Raw genomic sequence first — 26,897 nt, forward strand, 5'->3', positions numbered from 1 at the left:
GACAGCAGGGGCAGCCAGTAGGTAACGACACGGGGCGCGGCGCCCAATCGGGGAAAGCTCCTCGCCGGGGGCTGCCGGCTGAGCGGCGAACGGATCGGCCAATGGCGGCGCGGCAGGGTAGCGCGAGCGGGCCGGGAGACCAATGGCCGTCCGGGGAGGGCGGGCCGGGTCGAGCGACGGCCGGAGCGGCCAATAGGCGGGGTCGGGGGCGGGCCGGGGGGCGGGTCCCTCCGTTGGCTCCGTGACGTGGGCGTTGAGGAGGGCGGGCCCAGCCGCGGCCTTCGGGACGGGGGCTCCAACATGGCGGCGCTGCTGGCGGCGCTCGGAGTGCGCGAGCGGGCGGCGACCGCGGCCGGCGGCGGGCAGCGCGGGGCGGCTCAGGCCTGAGGCCCAGCCGGGCTACCCCGAGCCGACCTAAGGCGGGTCGGGTTATAGCCGGGCCGCCCGGCGCCCGAACGCCGGGGGACGCCGGCGCTCCTTCGCCGACAGGTAGCGGGGTCGGGGCCCGTCGCGGGGTCGCGGCTTCTCCGGGCCGGCGAACGTGGGGGGGCGGCGGGGCTCGGGAGCGGGCGGTGAGGAGCGGCGGGGCCTCACGCGCGGTGGGGGGGGGCGGCCCGCTCGTCTCGTGTGGGGCCGGCGGGCGGGCAGGGCCTGCTGAGCGCCAGTCTCGGGCGGCGGGGAGGTGCCGCGCAGGCCCGGCCTCCGCATCGCCGTGCCCAGCTCCGGGCCGCGCCGCCGCCGGCATCATGGGGGAGGTGAAGTCCGAGCGGGGGCCCGCGGGTCGGGTGCTGGTACCGGGCCCGGTACCACCAAGATAACGCGGGGAGCGGAGCGGGGCGAGGAAGGGGCGGGTGAGCCGGGCCCGCGCACGTGCATTGGCTGCGCCCGGGGGAGTGGCGGGGCCGCGGCCGGTGTCTGCCCGGGGGCGGTAGCGCGGCCATCGGGTCGGAGCGGGCGGCTGGCGATAGGCCCGGGAACCGCGGGGAGCGGGGGATGCGCGGGGGAGCCGCCGACACACCCACGGGGGCAGCGCTGCCCAGCGGGTCGAGGGGAAGGGGAAGAAGTTGGCGATCCTGTCGTGGCACCGAGATGGAGGAGTTTGGGGCCGCCGTGTATGGATGTGGGTATGGCTTAGCTGCTGATTATGGCGAGGCGGAGAGTGGGAGTCATTCTGATGGACTGGAGGCAGCTGTGTGTGGGGTAGGCTGAGGGGCATGTTTATAGCTGTGTTTATACTTGGGAGATGCAGATGGTGGGTGAAACCACACGTGTTTAGGGATAGTGGTATGTGAAGGCTTATAAATCTAGCAGTGATAGGTGGACAGTCCTGTGTAGGGTGTGAGAGGTAAAGGGATAAGTTGTGTGGCCTCCGGACGCTGTGGGGGAGGGCAGCTTCGGCTGGTAAGCTGATGCATGGATTTCAGGCATAGAGACAACAGGTTCCTACGGGGTTCTGAACTTGTTTCCTTTGGTGGCTGGCGTGGTTAGCCACAATGTGTGTTACCAGCTGGTATGTGGAAGACACGCATGGTTCTAACTGCATGCATTCAACATTACGCTCTTCTTGTGGGTTAATTGTTTGGGATTACTGTAGATTATGAGGATGTGAGGGGATCTGGCCTCATACTTAGAAGTAGAAGTGAACATCAGGGTCTTTGAAAGGTTTTGTTGAGGAAAGAGGGGAATTGGTTGAGTTGGTGGGGATTGCATCTACAGGGTGAAGGTTATGTTAGGCCTTGCATATACGTGTGTATCAGGGGAACGGTACTGATACAAAAGGGAAACTGGAATTTTCCTGATGCTGAGTTAGTTGGAACTATAGTGTGTGTGGAGAGGAGGCAGGCTTTTATTACTGTGAATGAGAAAAGCTGAAGTGGTGGAGGGGATGTTGAACAAACTGGATTGGAGTTTCAGCTGTGTCCTGAGCAGGTAGTGGGTGGTGGATGGTCCTGCCTCCCCTCAGCACAATATAGTTGTAACAGGCAGTGGAAACTAAAAGGAATGAATGAAGATGAGGTGATATTACAGGATTAAGGGAGTCTACCAAACGGTCATAAGGTTTCTCTTCAAGGTTCTTTTTTTCCTCCTGCTTTATTTTGTTCTGTTTGTCTCAGTAGCTAAATTGTCCATTGGCTTAGTGTAAACTTGTGCTGAAACAAATGCTTCTAACAGCCTTGGCAGGTGAGCAGCTAACGAAAAGCACCATGGTACAGACAGGCTGGGCTGTCTGTGCTTGTGCATTACATCAACCTTTACGCTTATGGTGGCTGTGTGTCAGAGCTACTGGCTGTTGGGCTGTTTGAAGGCTTAGTGCCTGCACATCTGAGGTCCTGAGACCTGTGGAATAGTGAGTTACAGTGGGAAGTTGTCTGGCTCAGGTGGAAATGGAGAAGAATTGCATTTGTGTGTGCTGTATTCTGTAGGTTTGTGGTAGGGTGAATTACTTGTTTACGCAGCACCTCGTGTTCCTTACAGATGTTTGGAGGAGGTTGTGCTATGGGTTGTGTGGTTTAATTACGGCGCATAGCATCAGTATATGGAGATACTGAATTAACATAGTATGGGAAAGGGCTGTATGTGGTGTGAGGCTGCCAGCTGGAAGCCTTATGTGTTTGAAGGATGTGGTTGGAAGACTTGGAATTTTGGGTGTTAGTAGGTTGGGGACACTTGTAGTGGCTACAAAGGGCAAAAAAAGAGACAGCAAGCAGGAGGGAAGGTATCTTGACTTGTTCTGAAGGGCAAAGCAATTGAAAGCCATGTGTAGAACCTAGTTTATTTTTATTGGGAGAGCTGTGAGGTGGTCAAGTAAAAATGCAGAAGGTGGAGAAACAAAGTCTCACCTGTAGTTAAAATGGATTATCCAGGGTGTTTCATCATCATTTGCTTTGAATGACCACTGGATGCTGGGTCATGTCAATGTTTCAGAGGTGATTGCTGGTATGTGCTTTTGACTTGCTTTACTAAGCTTGAAGACCACGCCTTCCATAAATAGAAACCCATCACGATTTAAGTTAAAGCTTGCAGAATCAGCGTGTTTAAACCCGTCTTTTAAGGTACCAAATGTAAAGGACTGCCTTTCTCAGGGAAAGTGATTGAGTGTCATTAATATTTCTTAAATACTAACAGGCCTCTTTTTTCTTTTACTCTGTCCCTTGTTGTACTAATTGACTTCTAATATTTGGTTTAGAAAACAAAAACGCAACCGTATTTGAAATATTTGTGTTCTAATCACAAATATCACTATTTGGATCAGCTTCCATCCTCTTTCAATCTGAAAATACAGATTTACTGTGTGGTAGCATCTTGGATCATCATTATAGTAGGAGTGCACAGACATGTCACACAGGCCTGTTGCTGGCTTAGCACGGTGTCAATAGCTGCTCTTTTCTAGTCAGCACCAGGACACAATGAGCTGCTGGTTTTTGTGAGTGCTATGTTCCCAGCCTTGGTAAAAACAATCCGAGTTCTAGACTCAGGGTGTGAATTGTGGACGGTGATTAACAGGTCACGTGTTTCTCTGTGTCCACTTTTTTCCCTCTAATATTAATCACCTCTATCACCTCGTACACTCTAATTTTTATCTTTTTTCATTTCCTACCATGTTGCTGCACTCCAGTTTCTCTTCATCTCTCTGAGGATAAAGATGCATCCATCAGATCTTGGCCATTCAAGCAGCCCAACTGCTTTGATCTGAATATTGATTTTCTCAGCAAATTGGAGGAAAGCAATGCTGATTCCTTGAAAAACTGTTCAAGTTCTTGCAACCTATTTCTATGCTTATCACCTTCATTCTGTGCTTCAGTTATTTGTGTTTGATCATCTGCAGGGTTCGGCTTATGTATGTACAAGGTGTGAGCTGTCGCATTTCATTTTGTCTTAACTTGTGGTGTGATGTGAGAGATGTTTTATGACACTTAAGGAGTTTAGCCCTGGCTTTCAGTCTGTCTAGTGTGCACGTGATCTTCAGGGAGTTTAACTGCAATATCTGGATGAGGCATTACAAGTTCTTAATTGAAATAAAGTATCAACCAATGTGAGGCTATAAAATCTCGGAGAAGAGGAATTGTTTGTATGGACAGTGAAAAACACATCCTTGATGCAAGAGCAAGGATGCTGAGTTTCCAAAAGCAACCAAAACTGTTTTTCTGTGATAGATAGAATAGACAGACAGAAGTCAGCTATGTGCCTAACATCTTTCAGGCTGGGGCAGATATCTAGCATGGGAGACATTGAGTCAAATAAAACCTCTCTACTATTGATTGCTTCTATGTGGGAGTTTCAACCATTTGTGTAAGTGTTGTGAGTTGACAAGTGTATAGAACCTCTAGTGTTGGTGGAATGTATCTGAGCAGTATCATTCGCTAGTGCCGGACATAAATTCTTAGGAATTAATTAATGTTGCAAAGAAAACTAGTCTGAGAAGTTTTGCATGAGCTGGAGATGACCTCTTGAGGTTTAGTACTGATCTTCATTTCTTGAGGTGCTGTTGGTGTGGTGAAATGTAAGGGTTGCTAACGAGTGTAGCTTAAGTTAGTTTTCTGGCTTTTAGGAGAATTTCCATTGGGAGACGAGGCAGAAAGATGTTTTTAGTGTAGTTGATGATGGAAAAATATCTTTTCATTGAGTTTTCTTTCATATGAATGATGTACCCAGGTGCTTGAATCTATTCCTGGAGGACTTAACCAGAATTCAGCTCTGGAAAATAGCCAGTTCACTTAAGGGTGTTTTGGAGCAGGCTATTGGAGAGCTTGAAGTGGCTCTTTGGTGTGTTTGGTAATGACAAGTTAATGACCACAAACTTCCTATTGGGTAGCAGAGGAAAGCAGCAGTCTGTCCTGGTGGTTTGCAGAGGATTAGTGGATGTTAAGACAAAATATCACCTTCAGTATTTTGGTAACCCCGGTGCAGGAAGTTGACCTTTACTGAATGTAGGGCAAATGTGGTTCTGTGTTGTTAGAGTGTGAACTAACATTTCATCAAGGGGGTAAGGAAATAAAATCATGACTTGTGTAGTAAAGAGGTGATGTTTCATTGTTATTTCTATGATCACTGTGTGTGGTTCAGGCACTGCTGCCTTGGCCCGTTCTCACCAGTTCTCCTGTCTTATCAAAGCCAGGTATTTCTTGTTTAAAATTCACAGCCTTGCATTTAAAATCTTGTGTGGCAAAAGAGAAGCTGGTGACTAGAGAGAAATATCTTAAACGGTAAAACTATCTGTAAGGAATTGATATTTGGTCCAAGTGGAAAACTGAAAGAAATAGCAATTATAATCCTTTAATATACACAGAAAGAGCTTGTCAGCTTATTCTGAAACTAGAACAACTTTTTTCTTTCTTTCTGGGCAAGTGTGTTGTTTAAGATGATGGGCAAGTGATATAAAGCATTACAGAGCATGTGCCTTGTTTCCTATCCTGAGCTCAAGTGGAGCCACTAATGTGGGTTATTGAATTGTGTTTTCAGTGTTTCTTATAAGGTTGTATGTTACAGTAGATGCAGGTGATAACGAAATGTGTAGATTTTCATGTTTTCAGGTTTAATAGGAAAACTTTCCTAGGTGTATCCCACCAGCTTTTGATAATCGTAACTGTAAAGGAGTGGAGACAAGAGTGGATGAGTGCTGAAACACTTGTGCTATGGTTACTGTGGAAGAAAGGCTCAGATTCCTGGTGTATCTGCCTTAGGCCCAATGAGGTGATGTGTTGGTGGCTCAGGACATATTACCGCTGCTTGGAGGTCCATTAGATGAATGGGCTATCTGCCATACTGCTTGTATCATATCAAGCAGTATGCTGTAATTGAAGATGGTCTGTAGAGTGGAATGGTAAGTTACTTGGACCTGGTATATGTAGCATGCCATATATGCAGTTTGTGTGGTTGTGTTTTAGACTAGTTGTAGTCTGGCTTTGAGTACCAACCAAATACTGCTGGGTGTTAGGTGTTCTCTAGGAGTTTTAGTTGAGTTAAATCTCAGAGGTGTTTTGATCATGTGTTCAGAAACTACTCAGAGGGTGCAAAGTAGAGCACAGTCAATGGGATGACTCAGATTTCCTTGAAGTGCACTACTGGTCCAAATGAAAAGGCTAATGCAGGATGTTCTGATTGAGTCTTGAAGCATCTTAGAGCATTGCAGAGGGTGTTGGGCAGTGCATGGGTCTACATCCTCCATTCTTCTGCCTCTTGAGTCCTGTTGGCAGGCCTGGATGCTAAGTAAGGCATTTTGTCTATTTTGACAGGTATCTGAGTCTTTGTTCCCAAATTATTGGCCTTAGTTCTGAGATTATTGTTAACATTACTACTATTAAAACAGCAATACTGGAAAGCATTTCTTTCATGGCTTTGCTTCAGTTAATCAAGAATGAAATGAGTGTCTGTGAAGCTTGGTTTCCTGTGGCTGGTGTCTTGTGGTTGGATTTTTTTGAGTGTAATATTGCAGGTCAGCTCTGGAAGTATTTTCATGTGTTTGGGGCACGTGTAATATATGTGTCCTGCACAGCAAGATGCTCTCAGTGACAAAGCTGAACTCCTGCTGTACTTGTTCTCAAGAGGCACAAGTTTGGATGGAATGTCTACTTGATCCAGCTATTTATTACCACAAAACTTGCAGAACATGATTATTTGTTGAAGCATTTACTCTTGTGCTAACTTATGAATTGTGGTGAGCCTGAGCAAACTGCTGAGAGAGGGGAACTGGAGCTTGGCTTTCTATGGCTGTGTTTGATCTATTCATTCATGGTAACCCTTGCTTTACCTAAAGCCTTTTTACATTTAGCAATGATTTATGTTTCTTCCATAAGAGTTAAAAATTGCTTTATTCTCTCCCTCCGGTGTTTCAAGTTACCCTACTTAGAGGTAGAAAATGGTGCTCCTAATAGTGGCAACTTTTCTAGCAATCTCTACAGCACAGATAAAATTATTGAGGGCATCCAACATACGTATTAAACTGACCCCAAATGGATGGATGTAAATTACCTCAGATGTATATCGTAGTCTTTTGTAATGATTTCTATGAAACTGGAGGCTAGTAGCGTTCCCCGATATGTAAAGTAGTTTTGGACTGTGAATGAGGGTATTTTTTTACATGTGTGGTATACTGATGCCTGGAGTACTGCAGGATTTGATTTTGGGGGTGGTAGATGAGTATTTAGAAAGGATTTTGGTTTGTGATCGCTCCTGTGGCCTTGAAAAGCTGCTGAAACCCTCATGTGCTTTGACACTTGTCAGATGAGGAATATACTGTACTTGGGCAATATGGAGTGTGAACTGAATTCAGAGTTTTGTCTTTTTTGTGTAAAAACTGAAGAAATTGTTCCTTTTGGATCTCTTTTAAGTGCATGAGAACTCAAAGCATTTTTGTTTGTTCTAATTTCCCACAGGAATCTCTCCTAGTTGAAAGGTAGTTTATACACAGGTCCTCATGTCACATCGAGTGCTGCTGTAAGCACTGGTTCCTACTCTGGCATCTAGTTTGTTTGATTCACTGTGGGCCATTTGAGAAAGAAATGTTCATAGCTGACTCTTCAAGAAAAGGTTGTATTTCTTTAGTGTGTGTTAGTATGACAAAAATGAAGAGCCTTTCTTATTTCAGCTATTGTAATGCTTGAATCCAGACCGAACAGTGCAGTTCAGGGACTCACCTAGGTAGTGATCATCTTAGAGATCCTCCATTTTAGGAGGCAGAGAAGCTGTGTCCATCTCAATAGGGCCCTGGTGCACAGAACATTGGGATCTAAGAGCATCTCACTTTGGGTGCTGGGAGGCAGAACTGAAGTATGAAGATATGTAAAGGGAGTTAGGTGTCTTGTTGCGGGTGAGATTTACAGGCATCTCTAGTAGCAGTGACTGTTATCCAGTGCTTGTAGGGCTGGTACCCACAGGTGTATCAAACCAACTCTTCAAGTGAGCTATTATCTGCTTATTAACTTATGTTTTCTTTGTCTTTACATTTATTTATTTATTTATTTTTTCCTGGGGACACATCGTAGGAATGAACTTTGTTTCAATTTTTTTTCTTTTTTCTGAATTTTTTTTTAATATATAAATATATATATTATATATATATATATATATTATATTTTTTTGAGAAACAAAACCATCTTTTTATTACTGACAATGATGGTAAAATATCCCATACTTGGTGTGGGTTTGTCACCACCTCCTGGTTCCCTTACTGATGGCTTAGGCTGGTGGAAACATTTGAGGTCTGACTTATGTCTAATTATGTTCCTCAGAGGGATAATTTGTCTGATTGTGGGTAAAACCAGACAAATAGTATTTCTGTACGTAACCAAAACGAAAATGATCTGGTGAAAGCAATAGCTAGAACTAATACAGTTTTTTTGGTGAAGCTTATTTCAGAAATCCTCTACAAGCGTACCATAATTGCATTGCTGTCTAAAGAGGACCTAAAGATTCATTAGCATTGTCATGGAGATGCTTTAATAGGAGCTACCACTTGCCTTGCCGACCAACCCTTCTTTTGGATGTCTCTTATAACATAAAGTAACTGAAGGCAATTGGAGTGGTACAGAAATGCAAATGTTTCACAGTATTTACTAGGGTCAATATCTGTGCAGTCTCCTCTGCAGGCAAACCTAAGAGAGCTCATCTGTTTGTGAGGAATGGTAAAAGCTCTAGTGCAGTGCTTTTATCTGAAGTAATCATTTAACTTGTGTGTCAGGCAGGATAAAGTAAAAGCATTGCTAGAGCTTTGCCATAGTAATGATGGTTTTTTCCTACTTTGATATCATACAATTCATTTGACTTCTGTTTTCTGGTTCGTATGCCTCATGCTGAACCATACCTATGCTCTGCTATGTGGGGTCATGTTTTTGTTTGGTTTTAGATTTTTAGTTTTGTTTTTCACTGTGTAAGAGTTAAAACATGATGCAGGCAACACTTGGTTTGAATGCTAATATCTCATTTGTAACTAAATCCAATAGCATGACTTCTCAGTTAAACAAACAAACCTCACCATCTATAGGCCAGAGGAGAGCAACTCCGAAGTACTTAATGATCTCAAAATAGTAGCTGTTGTTAACCATAACCATTTACTATGTTTTTTTGACCACTTTTTTAGTATTTATCTATTTATTTTCATTTTAAGAGAGAAGAACTGGTGTTAACATAGAATGTCTTGAGTTTTGCAGAAGGGGTAAGGTTAGAGTTTGTCGAAACGTCTTCTGCTGACTTTTTCCTGACGTTCATTGAAGTGAGTCTCACTTGAGGAGCCAGAGGGGAAGGAATGAAAGTGCAGTGTTGTTTAGGATTCCTGAAATAAATTCCTGTGCTATTGTTGTCCATGACAGGGAAAAGAATTTACCGTGGTTAGAAAAATGTCATGGGAGAAGTGTTCTGAAACTGTGTTTCTGAAACGCTGTATTAATTTATTCCTGGAAGATATTGTCCTTCAAGAGAGCTGTATATTCAAAGCTGTTTGTGACTCTGATTTTTAATCTAAACAGTTTTCCATCTTTATATACGTGCAAAGGGAATGTAGGCTCCATCTAGGAAGAACGCTGAGCACTTACTGCTTGGCTTTTTTTCCTTCCCCTGTTGATGTTTCTTTGTTCTGTTTGTGTTTAACAGACAAATATTGTGTGTATGCAGAGGCACAGATAGCAATTCCAGAACTGCAATAACTTTTTTACTGAGAGATTTGTTCAGATATGAAACCTGGTTATGTTGTCAGTTCCACAGAGAAGATGGAGCGAATGTGGAAGTTGTCTTAATGCGTCTTAACATCCTGTCCCTTCTCCATAAGTCTTGTTTGTCAGTTTACCACAAGTCTGGTTAAAACAGGAGGCTTGCATAGGAAGCAGATACGACAGCTCAGGTCTGTCATGGATTGTCTTACTTCTTGAAGTAATGCTCCTTGTATGCTCTATTGGAATCTCTGTTCTTTTCTGCTGCTTTCATTTTCAGTGGTCACCTGATGCTGTTACTAGTATATAAACTGTCAGCAAACTTGGGCTACCTGTGAGGGAGCTTTCTTCGCCCTGTAGTTTTTGCTCCAACTTTAGAACTGTCAATTGATTCCACTTAGTGTTCATCCTTTCCTTTTCTACAGTCAAAGCATGATGCTGTTGCCAAATGAGGGACATAAACGCCATGCATGAGAGGAACTGAAAAGTAATAGGTGCTTTTAGTGCAGGAGTAAACAAAACGACTTTCCAAAGAAACATAAGTTTACTGAAAACTCCTGCTAATGTAAAGGATGCTGGGGTAGGCAGGTATCTGCTGTGAAGTATTCCTCATTAATACCGTAACCCTGGGCTGTGTTGTGTGCCCTTTTCATCATGTGAAGGGTTTGTACTGGTGGATAGGCAAGATCTTATTACCAAGTTTTGTTGCTTACTGGTGTTACTTGCTTTGCAGAGCTGTTGTGACTCTTACACCAGCGTGGGTATAAGCAAGCGGAAGTTGAACACTGACTTGTGCACAGCTGGGGAGTGGGAGGAGCTGCTGTATTTTGTTTTCATTCTCTGTCCTTATCACTGTCAACGAGGTTTCTTTGAGCTCTTTTCTTTTTCTCTGTTGTATTCCTTATCTAAAAGGGATTAGGAGTTGGGGGGGGGGGGACTTCAATCTGTGCTGCATTTTTCCAAAGTTTTTTCACACTGAATAGCATTTAAAAACAAACATAAACCCAAGTCCTGCAGGTAGAGAAAAATATATTACGGGATTAAATCTCCTCTTATTGTGTGTGTGAGATGTTGTGGAGCTGATAGACTTACATCTCTGATTGAGGAAGCAGAACTTCTGAGAAGGTCTTTTGGTGACTGAAGGAATGTACTTGGATTGAACTGCGCTGTTCTGAGGGGAAAGAGACTGAAGTGATCTCTTGCCTCTTTTTCATTAAAAGAAAAAATCAATCAAGCTGATTTGATTGCTCTGCAAAAGTATAATGCTTTTGAAATGTTCCGGACAGAACAAAAGTAAACTAAGCACAGTTAAAAAAATAGCTTGTATGTAATTCAATCAAATCTGTCTTGTTTATTATGAGCTTCTTTTAGTTAGTGAATGTTTTGTCCCCTCAGTGGCAGTGCAGGGCATTGGATGTATCTGCTCTCTCGTCAGCCAGGCAGTTCTTATTACTTTGCAGCTGCTTAAAACAGTGGCTGTAATATTTTGGAAGCTTATCTATTACTCAGCTTTATTTTCTTTCAGTTGAGCTTCTTGAAGCAGTTTGCTAAATGAGGATGTGAAAGCAACTGCTAGAGCAAAGGTTGGAGCAGAAGAGTTGCAGGAGTGCTGTCAATTGAGCTTAGCCAGCTTGTTGTGAAGCTGCACCCTGAGATATTGCAGAGTTTCTCTTAAGGTGTACTTAGAACACTGCCTAAGTCCAATGGTTTGGTTACTGTTCAATACTTGATAACCTGTTTTACCAGTGGAAGCTATAAAATTGATTGAAATCCTGATGCATTCTTGACAATTCTAGGTAGTATCTGTTGTCATGTGGCTGTCACTATGATCTGCTGAAGCAAATAAGTCCAGATAGAAACAGTATCATCAAATATTCTAAATTTAATTCAAATTAAGAATGTGGAGAGAAGGCAGTACTGGAAATCATGTCAACTGTGACAGTGTTAGCAGCGTCACCAGCTGTATTGTGATCCTAAAGTAAAAGAACTTGCCATCAATATTTAATGTTAAAACCTCTATTATATCCTGTGGAAGAAGGGACAGGCGACTCAGAAAGAGAACAGAAAAGTTTTTAAGATGTGTAGAGAGAAAATCAGAAAGGCAAAAGCCCATCTTGAAGTCAACCTGGCTGCTGGGGTAAAAAGGAACAAGTAGCTCTTTTACAAGTATCAGCAGTAAGAGGAGGACTAAGGAGAGTCTTCACTCTTTACTGGATGAGGCTGGGAATGTGATCACTGAGGATGTGGAAAAGGCAGAGGTTCTGAATGCCTTCTTTATGTCTGTCTTTAAAGGTCAGACCAGTTATCCTCAGGGTACTCCTCTCTCTGACCTGGTAGTCTTGGCTGGGGAACAGACTAAACACCCCACAATTCAGGAGGAAACAGAGACCAACTACTGCAACTGCACTGCCACAAGTCCATGGGGATGGATGAGGTTCACCCAAGAGTGCTGAGGGAGCTGGCAGAGGTGACAGCCGAGCTGCTTTCCATCGTCTATCAGCGCTCCCTGTTGACTGGTGAGCTCCCAGAAGACTAGAGGCTTGCCAGTGTGTGACTCCAATCTACAAGAGGGATTGTAAGGAGAACTCAAGTACAGGCCTGTTAGCCTGACCTCAGTGCCAGGGAAGGTTATGGAGCAGATTGTCTTGAGGGAGATCATGCAGCAAGTGTGGGACAATGGGGGGGATCAGGTTCAGCCAGCATGGGTTCACAAAGGGCAGGTCCTGCTTGACCAACCTGATCTCCTTCTATGATCTAGGGACCCATCTGGTGGATGAGGGAAAGGCTGTTGATGTAGTCTACCTAGACTTCAGCAAAGCCTTTGACACTGTCTCCCACAGTATTCTGCAGAAGCTGGCAGCCTGTGGCTTGGATGGGTACACTCTTGGGTCTGTCTGGAGAGCTGGATCCTCAGAGGGCCTCTGCTCATCCACTGTGGCAGCAGTATTGTACACTGCTTAATGTGGAGCTGGAGCTTATTATCTTTCTCTCAGTGTAAGTTTTGGGGAACTGCATAGGAACTGAAGTATTTTGATTGAAACTTTGGTACTGTCAGCACTGTTATTGACTGCAGTGTGCAGTTACTTGTTGGGCTCTGAGTGCTTTTGCTTTTGTTTCCAGGAGTTCCTGAGTTAGTTCATGTTCAGAGGTTACATTGAAATGAATTTGCTTGCAGTGTGTTATGGAAGAAAGCCAAATAATCTGAGAAGATGTACGCAATCTGAATTTCAGATATTCTTCCTAATACTTTTAATAAAACATACTTAGGTTTTCTTGACCACTTGCTGTTCTTTGCAGCTCCTCTTGTTCTTCCCTTCTTCTGCCACCAATTTCTATTATGTATTTCCAGTGGAGTTATGAATACCAAATTTTTCCTCTTCTAACCTCAGCTGTTATTATCTCATTGCCAAATACCTTGAGAAGTAGCTGGAAACTTCATTGCTTGGTGACAGTGTTCAGTTTGTAGAAATGTGCCTGTCTCTGTGCATTGAATTCTTACATTTGGACACATTTGAATTGTGAAAATTATTTGAGCTTAGAGACTAATTTTTTGAGACATCATTTCTGTGTTGTATAAAAAAGCTTTCTCTTCTGTGTTCTAAAAATGTTAAATACTGCTTTATTTTGATAACATTATAAATTAGTAGTTTGTCAACCTTCAGCAGGTTTGTGGTGTACGTGCAGCAACGCAGCTCAAAGGCTGGGTGCCCATCTAGAGATATCAGCCTAGAAGAGTGGGCCTCTAGGAGCCTAAGACATGTGCCAAACCTTGCTTGTAGAGTGGGAAACACTCCCACAGTGTTGCAGGCTGATGGCTGGCTGGGTTAGACCTCTGCTAAGAAAGAGCTGTATCTGCAAGTCAGATAGGGATGAAAACTGTCAGCTTTGTTCCTCATCACGTGATGTTTTTTCTGTATGTTCCCAAGGCTGCATTTGTAACTCTATTTTGGTTTTGGTTCCCTGGAAGAGTGGATCTCCAAAGCCTTGATACCACGAAGATGGAGCTAATCTCTTTACTGAGAAGTACAATGGGAAAACGAGACAGGGTCATAAATTGAGAATGTCATTGCCCTTGCAGAGATCTTCAAGACCTGAGTAGGTAAAGCCCTAAGCAACTCAGCTTTGACTGCTCTTTGAGAAGGCAATTTACCTGGAAAACCTTCTAGGTCCCTTCCAACGCAAATATCTGTGAAGTATCGCTTCTGGCTGAGACTTCAGTTTCATTTGGACACATGTATTTCTAGTGCCCCTAAATAAAAGGACTTGGGTATGATCAACTACTCACGTGCACTGTTTCTGTAGTTACTTGTAATCTCTGACTATTGGGTAAGCACTGAATGGACAAAGTGCATTCTTTAAATAACAACATTTAATCGAAGGAAGAAATGAAAAATACCCTTGTTCAAGTTGTTCTAGAACTTTATAATGGCTGATATGTTTTATCTCTCACTTGCCTTCATCTATTACTCTGAACCTTGAAGTAAAGCTGAGCAATATGTGGAACGCTTGTTCTTTGAAGTTTCTTGTGGAAGAAACAACAGCAGTTTTGCTAATACTGATTCAGTTCCCTCTTTGTCCAGGCTTATAAAAAGAAACTGTCAACTAAATGCTGTATGTGGATGATTTGAAAGTGGAAGGCTTTAGCTGGACCCAAGCTACTGAGGTTACATACTAGTAACTAGGCATGGTGGGCTTAACTGTGATATCCTGGCTCTTGAGTGTGTGAGAAAAGTGGCTTCGCTTCTTAATATAATTTTGCTTTTATAAAAAATGGTAGCTAGCGACAGGCTTCTTTGACATGGTTTCTGTAGATGAGATTAAGTTTGAATCCCGACTATAGGTCTCCTTTTGACTCCAGTGTCCATGTGTGCTCTTGTGAATGGTTGCATCAATAAGCCAGGCTTTTCTATCTTCTTCTCCCTAAATATGCATGAATACATGTAACCCAGTGCAGACTTTCTCTGTTATGCGGTTGCTTTTATTCTTGGTTTATAAGTAGATTTGTGTGCACCTATTTTTGAAGGTTGTTCAAACAACAGTGGATTTTTTGGCAGGTAGTGTCCATTGAGTGCTTTAGCTTATATCACCTTATGCCTTTTGTCTCTAACAAATGAAGGACACTCCTGTAACCTGTTTCTGTGTTACCTCAAACAAGTACGATCCTCTTTACTAACTTGACCACTTCCAGTTCATGTATTTTCTTGATACCAGTCAAAAACTTGCTATAAAGCAGCTCTTGAGCAATGGGTTATGTTGGATAATGTGTTGAACTAGAAAAGAAATTGGTCAATTATTCCATCTTCCTAATTTCAGACTTACAGGCTCTTCTGCTTTATTCACCTTCTAACATACAAGGAAGAGTCTCTAAACTGAATCTTTATCAGAAGCACAAAGATTTGGAAGAAATGTGATTTTTGCTCTGCATTCAAGGTAAGACTTTCAAAATTGCCCGTGTCCAGATGGCAAAAAGCATGGATATCAAAGCTTGTGAAATAGAGCTACTTCTCATCTGTCAGCTTTCTTGTGCATTATACTTAGCCTGAAGCATATTATGAATATTTACTAAGTATTAAATGCTGCATAATTCTTAGGATGTGTGCTGTGATGAGGTGCATATAATCTAGCTGCGTCTGCATCCTTCCACTAAAACAGTTAACCAAGTTGGTACTCATGACTAATGTATACCATATCTTTTGAGTAGCATAGATGTTCATACTTGTAAAACTCATATACTAATTTGCATGATACGAAATGGAATGTCTTAATAAATTGCATCAGTAACTCTATTTGGTTTACTTTATAGTCCCATGCTCATCTAGTTGGAATTTGTCTTGAATGTAGTTACAGCTGGAGTGCCGTGCCCGGTCTATTTCGAAGCATCAGGGTATAGTTGGGGAATCAGAGGGTAGGATTGTTTCATTTCGAAAGGAGTGGTAGATGTGTTTCTTTCAGTAAAGCCATTGCTTCAAGCATCTGTGCAGTTGTCATCTCTCTGCAAATCTGAGCACTAATGGAGTGGTAGGACTCATTAGAATTACGTAGCAGTGATGCTGTTGCCTTCAGCTGTCATTCACAGATTAAGAAAACATTGAATAAAATGTTTGTTCTATCATTCCCAGCCTCCAAGGGAAGTGCGAAGAGTCTAACTAGGTTTGGGGTGATTAAATCTATAGCCCAGCTTGTAATTCTTCTTTATTTCCCAGACTTGGGGAATATATTGGTGGGCTACACTATTGACTAGATCGTGTACGCTGTTTACCAAAGGAAAAGCTGAGTATGTGCTTCATAAAAATGGAAACACGTTGATATGCCTTCCAGACAGCAGGTTGTTTGAGGAGGTGAATATAAGGGCATGGTATCCAGCCATAAAACAGATGGTAGAGAATTTCATGTGGAGTCAGAAGGGCATAGGAGGTGTTTTGGGGACTGTGAAGTGCAAGTTGCAGCGCAAGTGCAATGTAGGCAGCTGGTTACCAGGCGCTGTAGCCCTTGTGGGGTTGAGGGAGGCTACTGACACTGGCACTTAATGTCCTGAATTCAGCACTTACTTGAAGGTTCTGATCATCAGTAGGCTTCTGTTCACATTGCTGTCTTTTATTTGTTGTTTCTTTGTGGCTGTGGGTTTCCTAATAGTTTTTACTGAATTACCTGCATAATCCCCAAGCTTGTTTGCTTAGCTTTCAAACAGCTACATTCATTGAGTTCTTTGTTATCATTCTGCAAAGGCTTGAATACTTAAGAGTATCCCTTTGTGAACTCTGCTTATTTTTTTAGTATGCTTTTATAGATACTAGGTATAATTGTCTGGACTAAACCAAGTTGAGCATAACATATTTTAAAGTGATGAGACTAAGATGTGAGCTTTGAAAGTTTCAAGTTACATCACTTTAAGGCATCTTGACATGTTGCCTGTCTTCACCCTCTCCGCAGTTAATGTGTTCTCTTAGGCATCTCGGTGTGAAGATGATGTACCCATTACCATTCACTTTCTGCAAGGGAATGCCTTGCAGCCAGCAGTGTGTAGGAGCAGTAACCTTCTGTGGAGTTGGAGATGGTGTCTTAATCTGTTATCCAGAACTGCCTGCAACTGATGACTGACCTGATGAATGGCATAGAAGAAGTGTTGAATTATTAACATGCTTGCTTCTCAGAATCTTTTTTCCTGTCGTGTCTGTGTAGACCTATTGAAACTGCATTGACTGCTTGTAAGCCCTTGAGCACCATCTCTAGTGCTGATTTTTTATTTTTTTAATCTGGCATGGTCATTTTGCATGGTAGGTTTTAACATTCTCATTGCTAAAACTGCCCTTTGAATTTTTGCAGGTATGTTTCAACATGTACTGTAGTACTTAAATAGTGGCAAAATTAAAACAGTTGTTGCCTCGATATATCTGAAACTTCAGCATTTAAATATTTTGTCAATTGGAAGTATTTAAACTGTATTGATTTAAAAGCCAGTCGAGCTGATTTTTATTGTCAAACTGAAGTTGCAGTAGTAATTGGACAAAGCAATTGGAGTATTTAAAGTTGTGAGTTGCCAAATGGCTGCTTCTTGCCAAGTACTCCTCTGTTTAGATGACAAGTGAAGCAGTTCAGATAGCCTCAATGCAGACACCTGAAAAAGATTCCATGTGTCCAGGCAACGATATTGGAGACTGCTGCCAGAAGAAAAGGTAATGGAAATTTGCTTCACTCTGCAGATCCTAGAGATAGTAATTTTTTAATTGTCAGTTTTTTTTCTTAGAAAGCTTATTTAATATGTTAAAAAAAGAAAAGAAAAAGGTAGAGCATGACATAGAAGTGCAGGGAGCAGTACTGTGTTTCTGTCACAGACAAACCATCTGTGATCTAAAACCCAACACATACTGTGGATCGAGTGGGATATATCTTGTGATTACAACAAGTGTAATGATCATGCTGGAGTATACGAGTATATAGTTTCATATCTTATACAATCAGCTGCTTCTCTTAAGAATCTGATTATAACCGACTTCTTAAATATGCTTTGAGATGTTCCTCATTTGAAGTGAGCCACTTAAATGGGTTAAATCAGCAAGGTGCTTAATCTGTTTTGGTGGAGAGAGAGCGTGGCATCTTTCTAGGTAGAAAAAACAGTCTGAAATGTTTAAAGTCTTTGCATTTCTAAGAGCTTTGTCGCTTACGCTAATACAGTAGTGTTAATGAAGTAGTTCTGCTAATAGGTATTAAACATTTCTTGGTGTGGAGGAATCTGATGGGGGAGAAAAAGCATGAGGCTCTAAAACTGACTGCAGTGCAAAAATAACTATAATTTTATGATTCCTATTTGAGGGCATCGGTTTCTATATTAAGGTGCTGAATTTGATTTTACTACTTTTGCAAGATTAATACGTGTGGGTGGGCTTTTAATTGATGGAACAGATGTTTGAATGCTCTTTCCTAGTTTTCTGCTTTGCAGTAAGTACTAAAGTGTGTACTGCATATTAAGTGTTAATATATAATGTTGTATGTTAGTGATTTGAATGTTCTGATGGTTTCGCTATGGTGTTGAGTGACCTTTGTGTTTAAATCCTTTTGTACATAAACCTGGAAGCGGTAATGGGATGAAGAAAGCCACAAATAGATTCAAATGGTTGAGTACTGTGGCAGGGAATTTGTTCTTCCTGTAACAGGAACATCAGCAGCGTTCAGGCTGTTTCTTAGCTGCTCTGATGGCTCAGCTCTAGTTCACTTGTTTGTGAACACACACCCTCAGAAGATGAGGGCAGAATATGGGCATCACTTGTGCTCTTGTAGAGAGGGGAGTCCTCCCTGTAACGGACAGTATTGTTTATATTTAAGGAAAAAGCCACTCGAAGTCCCTTGTAAATCCAATACATTTATTTCTCTCATTGTCAATCACATCAACACAAGTGAATTTTAGCTGTGTTTTCTTTATGTGGTGCTGAGGGATTGTTATATTCCAATCTTCTTGCTCATTTCTCACTCTACTTTGTGAATTTTGAAGTTCTCCTAAGTATTGGTGTACTTATATTGCCCGTTAAGGCTCTGTGTGTTATACATGTAAGGAGGGAAAAGAAGGATTCACCATCAAGATTATAATTATAGTGGCTTAATTCCCCAGCAGTCAAGTGGGATGCTGTCGTGCCTTTGAGAATCCTGTATGGGATATTTGTGCAGCATGCAGGACCTACACAGAAAGATTTGTTGTAAAAACAGTTTAAACTTTTACTGAGGGGTGCAGTGGGAATATAAACTGTGATATTGAAGATAAATAATGTACTATTACTGCGGTGGTTACAGTGGCCAGATTTCACTCCAGGGCTTTCTCACTCTCACTGCATTGCTAGCCACTGAGTTAGTGAGATTCTCTATTCAGATAGTAATTTAGTTTTGGGAGCTGTAGTTGTTCTCTGGCTTAAAAATAGCTGAAGGTTGTTCATTGATGAATTAATCACTGTGGTTTTTTGCAGAGTGTTCTTACACTTTGTGAGCATTTCCTGTGAAATGTTATTAATCCTTAATATTAAATAGCAGTCCGGCTTGCTGACTGTATCTTACAGCTAGAGCATCTTTGCAGCTCACCTTTTGAATCCTAGCAATAAGACAAGACAGTTATGTCAGGTTTCTATACCTCTTGATCCTACCATATTTTGAAGCCCATAACAGGGAGATTTCTTTATTATCCAAATGCGTGTAGTTAATACAGAATCAACCAAGCTGAAATTTGTTGCTTTGTTTTTGTTTTTTCCCTCTGAAAATTGCTGCTGTAAGAGTTCTTCATGGCCTTAAGATATTTCCTTGAATGGCTTAGCAAGAAGGGGCCGAGCTGTTTCTGTTTCATAATCAACAGATTTTATTCCCGAGTTTACTTCAGGATTTGAATAATGCTGTAGTTTACTTACAGCTTGCTTTTCTGCCGGGGGAAGGCATGACAAACTCTGGATGTTCTTTTTATATTGCTGTAGTAGCTAAAATGGGTGAGACATGCCACTTTTGTGCAAAGTGAGGAGTGGTTTAGGGCCCAGAGGACTTTTAAATGGATAGATGTACTTGGTAATGCTCTCAGATGACACATGTGGCGCCTGCTCTCTCAGAGTGTTTGACCAGTGCTCAGGCTGTGATTTCTACTTATTTGAAGCAGATGGATGTTTGCAGAGTTGCAGTCCATCCACCTGCAGTGACTGTATGTTTTTAAACATTGATCTGAAGGCCAGTTGCTTGCAGAAGCCACAAATAGGTGGATAGCTTCAAACTGACTCATTACTGCCGATCAACCTCCCTAGCAATATGGTAATAAATTTGCCTCATGGGGATACACCATAGCAATGTGTTCTCAAGGCAGACACTTCGCTAAGGGTAAACATGATTCTTAACGCTGCCTGTGCAAATTGCTGTGGCTGAGCTGGGGCTTGGGATCCCCATCAGGAAGATGGATGTTTGCAGACATTTTTGCAATTGCCTTTGAAATTATAAGTAAATAGATTCAGCTTCAAATTGCAACAGTACGAACATGTTTTCTGTCTGTTATTCCTGAATTGCAATGGGTGACATATTGCATACCTAGAACTTAAACTACATCTGTAATGCAGGATATAGCACCAACCGAGACTCCTCTAAACTGTTTTCTTGCATGTCCTAGAAACCCCAATAAATGTGTTGACTCATAGAAGTCTGCTACTTCTGATTATTCTTGGTGGATTAGAGCTTTTTAATGGAAGTGTACTAGCATATAAATGTGATAAATCTTTTAACTCTTGAAGATCATCTGTTTTCTTTAATCTGACAAATACTTGACAATGAAGGCTTTTATAATTCAGTATTTTTACTGAAGTGTGTTAGATGGTCTTTTTCCCGAGCGTTTCCAAAACTGGATGTTTGAAAAGCTGTTCCAGCGCAGGTGAATGTAGATTGTGTACTCACAGTTTTAGCAAGGATGACTTTCACTGTTTGTTCTTCTGCTTGTATCATTCAGCAGAGTTTGAGTTAGACAGTGACAAGCTGAACTGTCTGCTTCAGGCATTCCCTTATAGAAGCATAACCATCCCTGTGGCTGAGCAACTGGGATTAATGTGGAAACAAGATGAGTTGCTGAGAGCAAATGTGTTACTTAAGCTGCCACTGTTGCCAAGAAATCTGTAGCCATAATGTCAATTAAGTGATGTAAAACTTTCCCAGAAGACAATTAGAGAATTTTGGAATGAAAGATTTGGCTTATAAATGTGTATCAAAGATTCGCAGAAAGCAGTTCAGAATAGCTTTTGTAACTATCTTCTGTGTGTATCAAAAGCAGTGTGGGTTTCCAATGCTGTAAATGAGCCCACTGAAGTAATACGTAAGTGTGGGCCTTGCTAGAACACTAAGCAGTACTGAGCCTTGCTCAGCTTTTGACCAGTGTAAAACATTGTGCTAATCATGTGTTGTTCTCATTGTAAATTCAGACTTGATTGGTTCAAATGATTAACTTGCAATTAAAATTTTGAACAGCCAGCTTCAAACTGCTGACCTAAATATTCACCAGAACCTTGAGCAAATTCATTTCAAGACTTCTGCATTGCAGAACAAACAACAACCCTAGAAGTTTACTTCTAAAATGCATTGAAAAGTTAACGCCATAGTTTTTGCAAAACCTGGATATTGGTTTAATTGCATAAAGCTCGATGCATTAATAAAACAGTTCAAGTTTTTGCTCAGCTTTGATTCACGATGTTGCTGTGTAGAACCAGGAATCACTCAGTAAATGCAGAGAAAATTCATCATTCTCTTATAAAGTCTGAGCATGTTCCTCTGTAGGGTGAAAGTTGTACCTTGCCTCAAGTGACTGCACACTTGCAAACTCCTGCTCCTGGCTTTTGTTTGTAGGTTAACAAGGAACTACTGCTTGAACTTGCACAACCAGTTCACTCCCTTGGCGGATGTTCTTATTTTACTGTAAAATCAGGTAGCCTAATACCTATATGAAGAGAGGGATGGAGTGTTGTACATTTACCGTATGTTTACAACATGCTGCTAAGAAATTCTGGTGTACTGGCAAACCTGCACTGAGCTTTCAGTGTTGCTCTTTTCCTTCTCCCCCTGGCATCTCCTCCTTCTGTAATACCTCTTACTAACTTCTCCATGACCCACGGTTTTTAGGGTTGGTATCAGCAGTGGTAGTATTTGATACCATAAGGTTGGGTATAACACATGAGATTTCACTTTGTTCTTATTGGTGGTGAGGTGGAGTGGGTTGGCTGGTTTATTTTAAAGCCTCAGTGATGTGATTGTCCTTAAAAGGTCAGAATTGTTGCTGGTTGTTAAACAGAATAAAAGTAGTATTTCTTTGACCAGAGCTGGACGTTTGCAAAGGATCTGGATGGTGTGGTGGTTTTTGCTTCTTTTAGTGTTAGGATTTATCTTGAGGTTCATTAGTGCTTTGCTGCCAAGTTTAGTTAATATGTGTAGTTACCAGAAAGACGAGTATGTGATGCCTGCTCTTCTGTAAGCTGGTAGGGATCTTCACATTTCTCAGGGCTCTTGCCTAGAGAGTTGTTTTTAACGTGCTTGTTGTTGAATGTTGGTTTTAATTTTTTAGCAGTGACGGGAGTTGCCCTTGATCCTCGTGGTCCCTTCCAACTTGGGATATTCTGTGATTCTGTGGTTTACTTGCGATGCTTTTGGCTGTTGCTTCCATCTGAAGAAAACACTTTTAACGTGGTGAAATGAAGCATATTCAGGGGTAAGATACTCTTAGCTCAAAATGGCTCTCTTGGAATCCATCATAACGTAAGCAGTCTGTCTCCAGGCTAGATGTCACCCTCGTCTAATGAATGTTCTCGCATCCTCTTAGAGTAGTACTGGGAGGAGTGAAGCCTTTTGCTTCTGGGAAGCATAGAGCTTGTATTTGTCTGCTTCTGTGAGTCAGCCCCTTTCAGAGGCGACAGGAGCAGCATTAGAAGGACTGAGATTGTCGAGCACCTCATCATGTAAGCGTCCTGCAGCCTCCTGGTTAAGGAGATGTGGAGGTGGGACGCTGTGTGAAGGGAGCTGCCTTGTGGCTGTGTGTTTGGTGGCGTGACCCCAGTGGCTGGTGTACTTAGGGAGAGTGAGCCATGCTGTTTCCTGCAGCTTTGTCAATCTGTGCCTTTTGTTCAGATGGTTTTTTTTTTGTTTGTTTGTTTTTTGTTCTGAAGCCCTCAGGTATGGAAACAACTTTTCTTTGCTGGTGAATTTTGTAACTTATGAGGGAAAGACTTTTGCAGATAATCCAGTGCAGTGATTTAGAATATTTGCTATCTAGTTCTTTCAAAACACTTCTTCAGAGTTCATTAACGATTTAGTGGATGCTGTTTAAGTCATAGTTTCACAGTACTCAGAACAAATCTGCACAGGCAGCAGCTGCTGGTTCTGCTTTTCTGGCCCTGGCACTTGCCTGAAATGCATTTTCTAAGATGGTTTAGAGGACTAAACTGGCAGAAGATAATTGACTTTTTCTGGCTTAGTTTGATTCATTGAAGCATCCATCTTGTGGTGTCTAGAGAGAGAATGCTGGGGAAAACAGGGCTTGCAGCAGCGTGACATTATGTGCATTGAACTATCTGAAACCTTATGGTTCTTCCAACAGCAGCAAAGTATTCCCTCTTTTGTGTAGCTTCTTGCTTATGAGTATAAAGAAAACAGGCACTTTGGATGGCTGAAAAACACTATTTGCTGTTTTGAAGAGGCAAACCATAATGAAATGTTGTCATAGCTCCATTCTTCAGTCAATATCCTTAAAGTCAAAGCCTACCGTATGTCCCCTTTATGCCTCATTCAGCTCAGCAGAGATGTAATCAGTTTATCATCGTCAGTGTTACCATAAAGCTTGCTTTTCCCTTATTCCCCAGACAAAGCTGGCTGCCAGCCAGAGTTCTTCCTGCAGTAGTTCCTTCTACCAGTGTACTGTCACAATAACTTGTGCAAGATGGGCGATTTGTGAGATTAAATATGTAGTTTCTGATCTATAAAGGAACTTGGTTGTTCGCATCCTATTGAAAATGATGGGTTAGATGCCCAGGTGCTTGTGCAGATATGTACATCTGAACTGCTGGTTACCTGTTAGATTTGTGTTTTAAGTTTAATTTATGATTGGTTTTATTGAAACTACTTTAAAGACGTATCGTGATTATTTCTTCAGATGAGCTGTTGTACTTTGAAAGAAAAGCAGTAAGCTTCAGCTGTGAAACTACTGTGCATTTTAACATCTAAGCAATCCTAGTAAAGAGTTGGCAAGTAAGACGTGCTACACTTGATGGATTTCACTTTTGTCAAACTGTCTACTTGGCCACTTAGGCAGGTGAATAAAATCAAGTAAATAGCACTTGTGTTAGCAGGTATGCAAAAGCTGTTCCTTCTGTAACACAATTAAGGGAACTGAATGTCAGGTAGTAGGCTAGATGGCTTTTAAAGTGCTGCCTTGTGCTGGTGAAGGAAAATGGAGACAAAAATCTGATTTGATTTTTTTTGTTGTCGGTATGAATCCTTAATACGGTGTTTAGAGTGTACTGAAGGATCTCATGACAGCCAGACATAGCTTTAGTTCAAGCTCTTCTGTTTTTCAGGAATGCTGCTTTTTCCTAAATTCATGTACAAATCTGTTGTGTACCATCTGGAGTAGCTAACTACTTCCTTTGTTTCTTTCTAGGAAATACCAAAATAAAGCAGATGTTGTGTCCCGTACTGTTATCTCAAGGTTTTGCAAGTCATTCTGTTATGTGCTCCTTGGCAGCAGGGATGTAAACTAATTCTTTCAACACTGAACTAGAACCTTGACAAGGTTGTGATTACAGGTAAGAACAAATTCTGCCTCTTAGAAATTCATGGAAGAGTATAATCACTTGGAACTGCATTTTAATTTGCAGCTTTTATTTGACTGAGACTTTCTCATAAATTTGGGACAAGATTGGGTTAAAGAATGTGGGGTTTTTCTGCCTTTAATTGCATTTGATACTTTCTTAATCTTATTTTAAATCAGAAACCAAAACATTTTCACTGTAAATTTTCAGTAAGCTCATTTAAGCTTATTTTTACAGTGAAAATGTTTTGGTTTCCAATTTCCCATCCTGACTTTATCTGTCAGACTGAAAAGTGGTGGCAATAACTCTTGTCCCACTACTGAGTAACTATCTTTTCCACCTGTAGGTGGGGAACTAAAAATCCATGTTCTTTTATTTTGATTTCTTCTTAGAAAGGGTAAATTAAATGCTACAGAACTGTGTTAATTAAGAGAAAGCAGAAAAACACACAGAAAAAATGTCAAACTTCATGTTTTATTTATTTCTGAATAATTCTGTGTTTAAACAAGGAATACCTGTTTTCATGACTGTCCATGAAATTGCTTTATTGCATATGCTGGATCTGCAGAATTATGATGGAATTAAAACCTTTTGGTCTAGATTTCACGTTCTGGTGTCTCTGACAGGATGAGTCGTTTGCCTTAAAGTTGCTTCCTTAGACTGTAGCGGCAGGAGCACTGCAGTGGTGGAATGTTGATTTCAGGCAGTCTAATATGTCGTGCTCTAATATGTCGTGTTCTGCTGTTCTAATGAAAGGAAGGTTCAACTGTTTTTGGTTTTGGATATGCTTTGGTGTGTGTTTGTTGTTATAGTTCAGTGTTTGTAATGTAATTCACGGTGATGTAACAGATTTAGAAAAGGCACAGATCTTACAATGCCACAGACTATATTTAAAGATATAGATATTTATATTAGCTGCATGTTAGCTCTCTTTCTTTGAAATTTTACATACTATTTCTTTAATAAAAACCTGTCTAGTGGTATTTTGAGAAGGTGCAAAGTTTAATTAAACTCATAAAACAGCTGGTCCTCTGTTGAGCTTAGAGAAGCAGCAATAAAAAGACTGTGTGGAAGTACCTAAACTCTCTTCAGGGCAGGATCAGTTCTATACTAGGTCAGGGCATTCACGCATCCAAAAGCTACGCATCTACTTCTGCTTTGAATAGTCTACAGGAAGCATGACTCAGTGTAAGCAAATGAGAGCAATTTCAGTAAATGTGGGATGTAAGTCTTATTAGCAAACCTACAGTAGTATGATCATTAGGAAGAAAGTAAAGAGCAGTCCACTGGGTGGTATGATGATGCCACAGCTTGTTGTGGAGTTTCTGTCAAGGGCAAAAAGTGACTTAAGTGTTGAAAAGCTTAAACTGGTCATATCTGATTTAACCATCTCACTCAGGTTCCTGTGCACTAAACTCCTACTTCAGGATGGCACAAGGAAATGGGTATTTGTTTGCACAGAGCTGTATCATGGCTTTCCAACTTGAGTCTCTGATGTTCCCATGGAGTGGTAGAAGCAATAGTGAATTTATTTTGCACTTGTCTGGGCCTGAGATTGCAGTACCTGGTGAATGAGCCTGGGTATTTGCATATTTTACATACTGCTGCTTGTATAGTTAATATGTAACTCATATAAAACTGGAGCTTCCCAGATGGCAATTGAGCTTCCCAGCTTTCATAATATTTAGATAATGACTTGATGACATCTGAAATGGTTACCTGGAAAACTAAGACAAATGACATGGAATGAAGGAAGTTTCTACTTTAGAGCATTTGTTACTGAGAAAGATATCTGCATTCCTCTTCAGTAATTTCCTAGCTGAAGTGCTGCTGAATGTCAGAAATCATACTAGCAATCACTGAATTATGTGTCGTTAGCTAGGAAGAACACTACATGTTTTAAGTTGACATCTGGTCACAGAAGTTCATGGGTGTGACCTATCCATTTTATCTAATTGTGATGCTGCACATAGTGACAAAGGCTTGGAATCTCTAAAATGTGTCAGCCTGAGCACCAGTGGTGACTTTGTACTGTTTGCAGTGATTGCAGAGGTACATTCCTGTCAAGATCATCTTGGGCATCTGTGGTCTCTTAACTATGTACCTACTGAACTGCATTCCAGATAAATAAGAGGCTACAGCATGAAAGCTTTCACCTTATCCATGAGAGACAGGCAGTTGTCACATCAGCTGAACTTGATGCAGTTATGTGACTTTGCCCATTTTTTTAAAAGGTACAAAAGAAGAAAATCTGATGCTCATGCTTTAAGATGCTTGATGGTTTGTTGTTTTTTCCTAAATTTCGGAACACAGTTCTTGGTTTTCTAGTTATTCTCTGTTTAGCTCTACTGTATTTTGCTAGTAGCTTAATTATACGTACCCTGCACCTAATTCTGGATGTACTCCAGAGGCTGAACTGCAGTGTTTCAGTATAGTAATCTGATTATTTATATGTATTACCTGC

At 41.5% G+C, this 26,897-nt stretch overlaps 1 protein-coding gene across 12 annotated transcripts in view; it reads left to right on the forward strand.

The window, feature by feature from the left end:
- The first annotated feature begins 317 nt into the window (after window positions 1-317).
- The window catches only part of PPM1B (protein phosphatase, Mg2+/Mn2+ dependent 1B), a 60,206-nt gene continuing 33,626 nt past the window's right edge, over window positions 318-26,897 (forward strand). Inside the window, exons 1-5 of one of the 12 annotated variants that reach the window (XM_015857436.2) lie at window positions 318-489; window positions 14,955-15,071; window positions 16,965-17,314; window positions 22,195-22,338; window positions 24,283-24,427. Coding sequence is in view for 4 of the 12 variants with exons in the window: in XM_015857427.2 (XP_015712913.1) it covers window positions 26,576-26,667 (92 nt within the window). In the remaining 8 variants the exon portion in view is untranslated. Of the gene's footprint in view, window positions 490-14,954; window positions 15,072-16,964; window positions 17,315-22,194; window positions 22,339-24,282; window positions 24,428-26,455; window positions 26,668-26,897 lie in introns of those variants that run through there. The other 11 variants (XM_015857429.2, XM_015857430.2, XM_015857432.2 and 8 more) reach the window with 11 other exon arrangements.

The sequence above is a fragment of the Coturnix japonica genome, chromosome 3 (assembly GCF_001577835.2).
Source record: "Coturnix japonica isolate 7356 chromosome 3, Coturnix japonica 2.1, whole genome shotgun sequence".
Taxonomy (NCBI): Eukaryota; Metazoa; Chordata; class Aves; order Galliformes; family Phasianidae; genus Coturnix; species Coturnix japonica.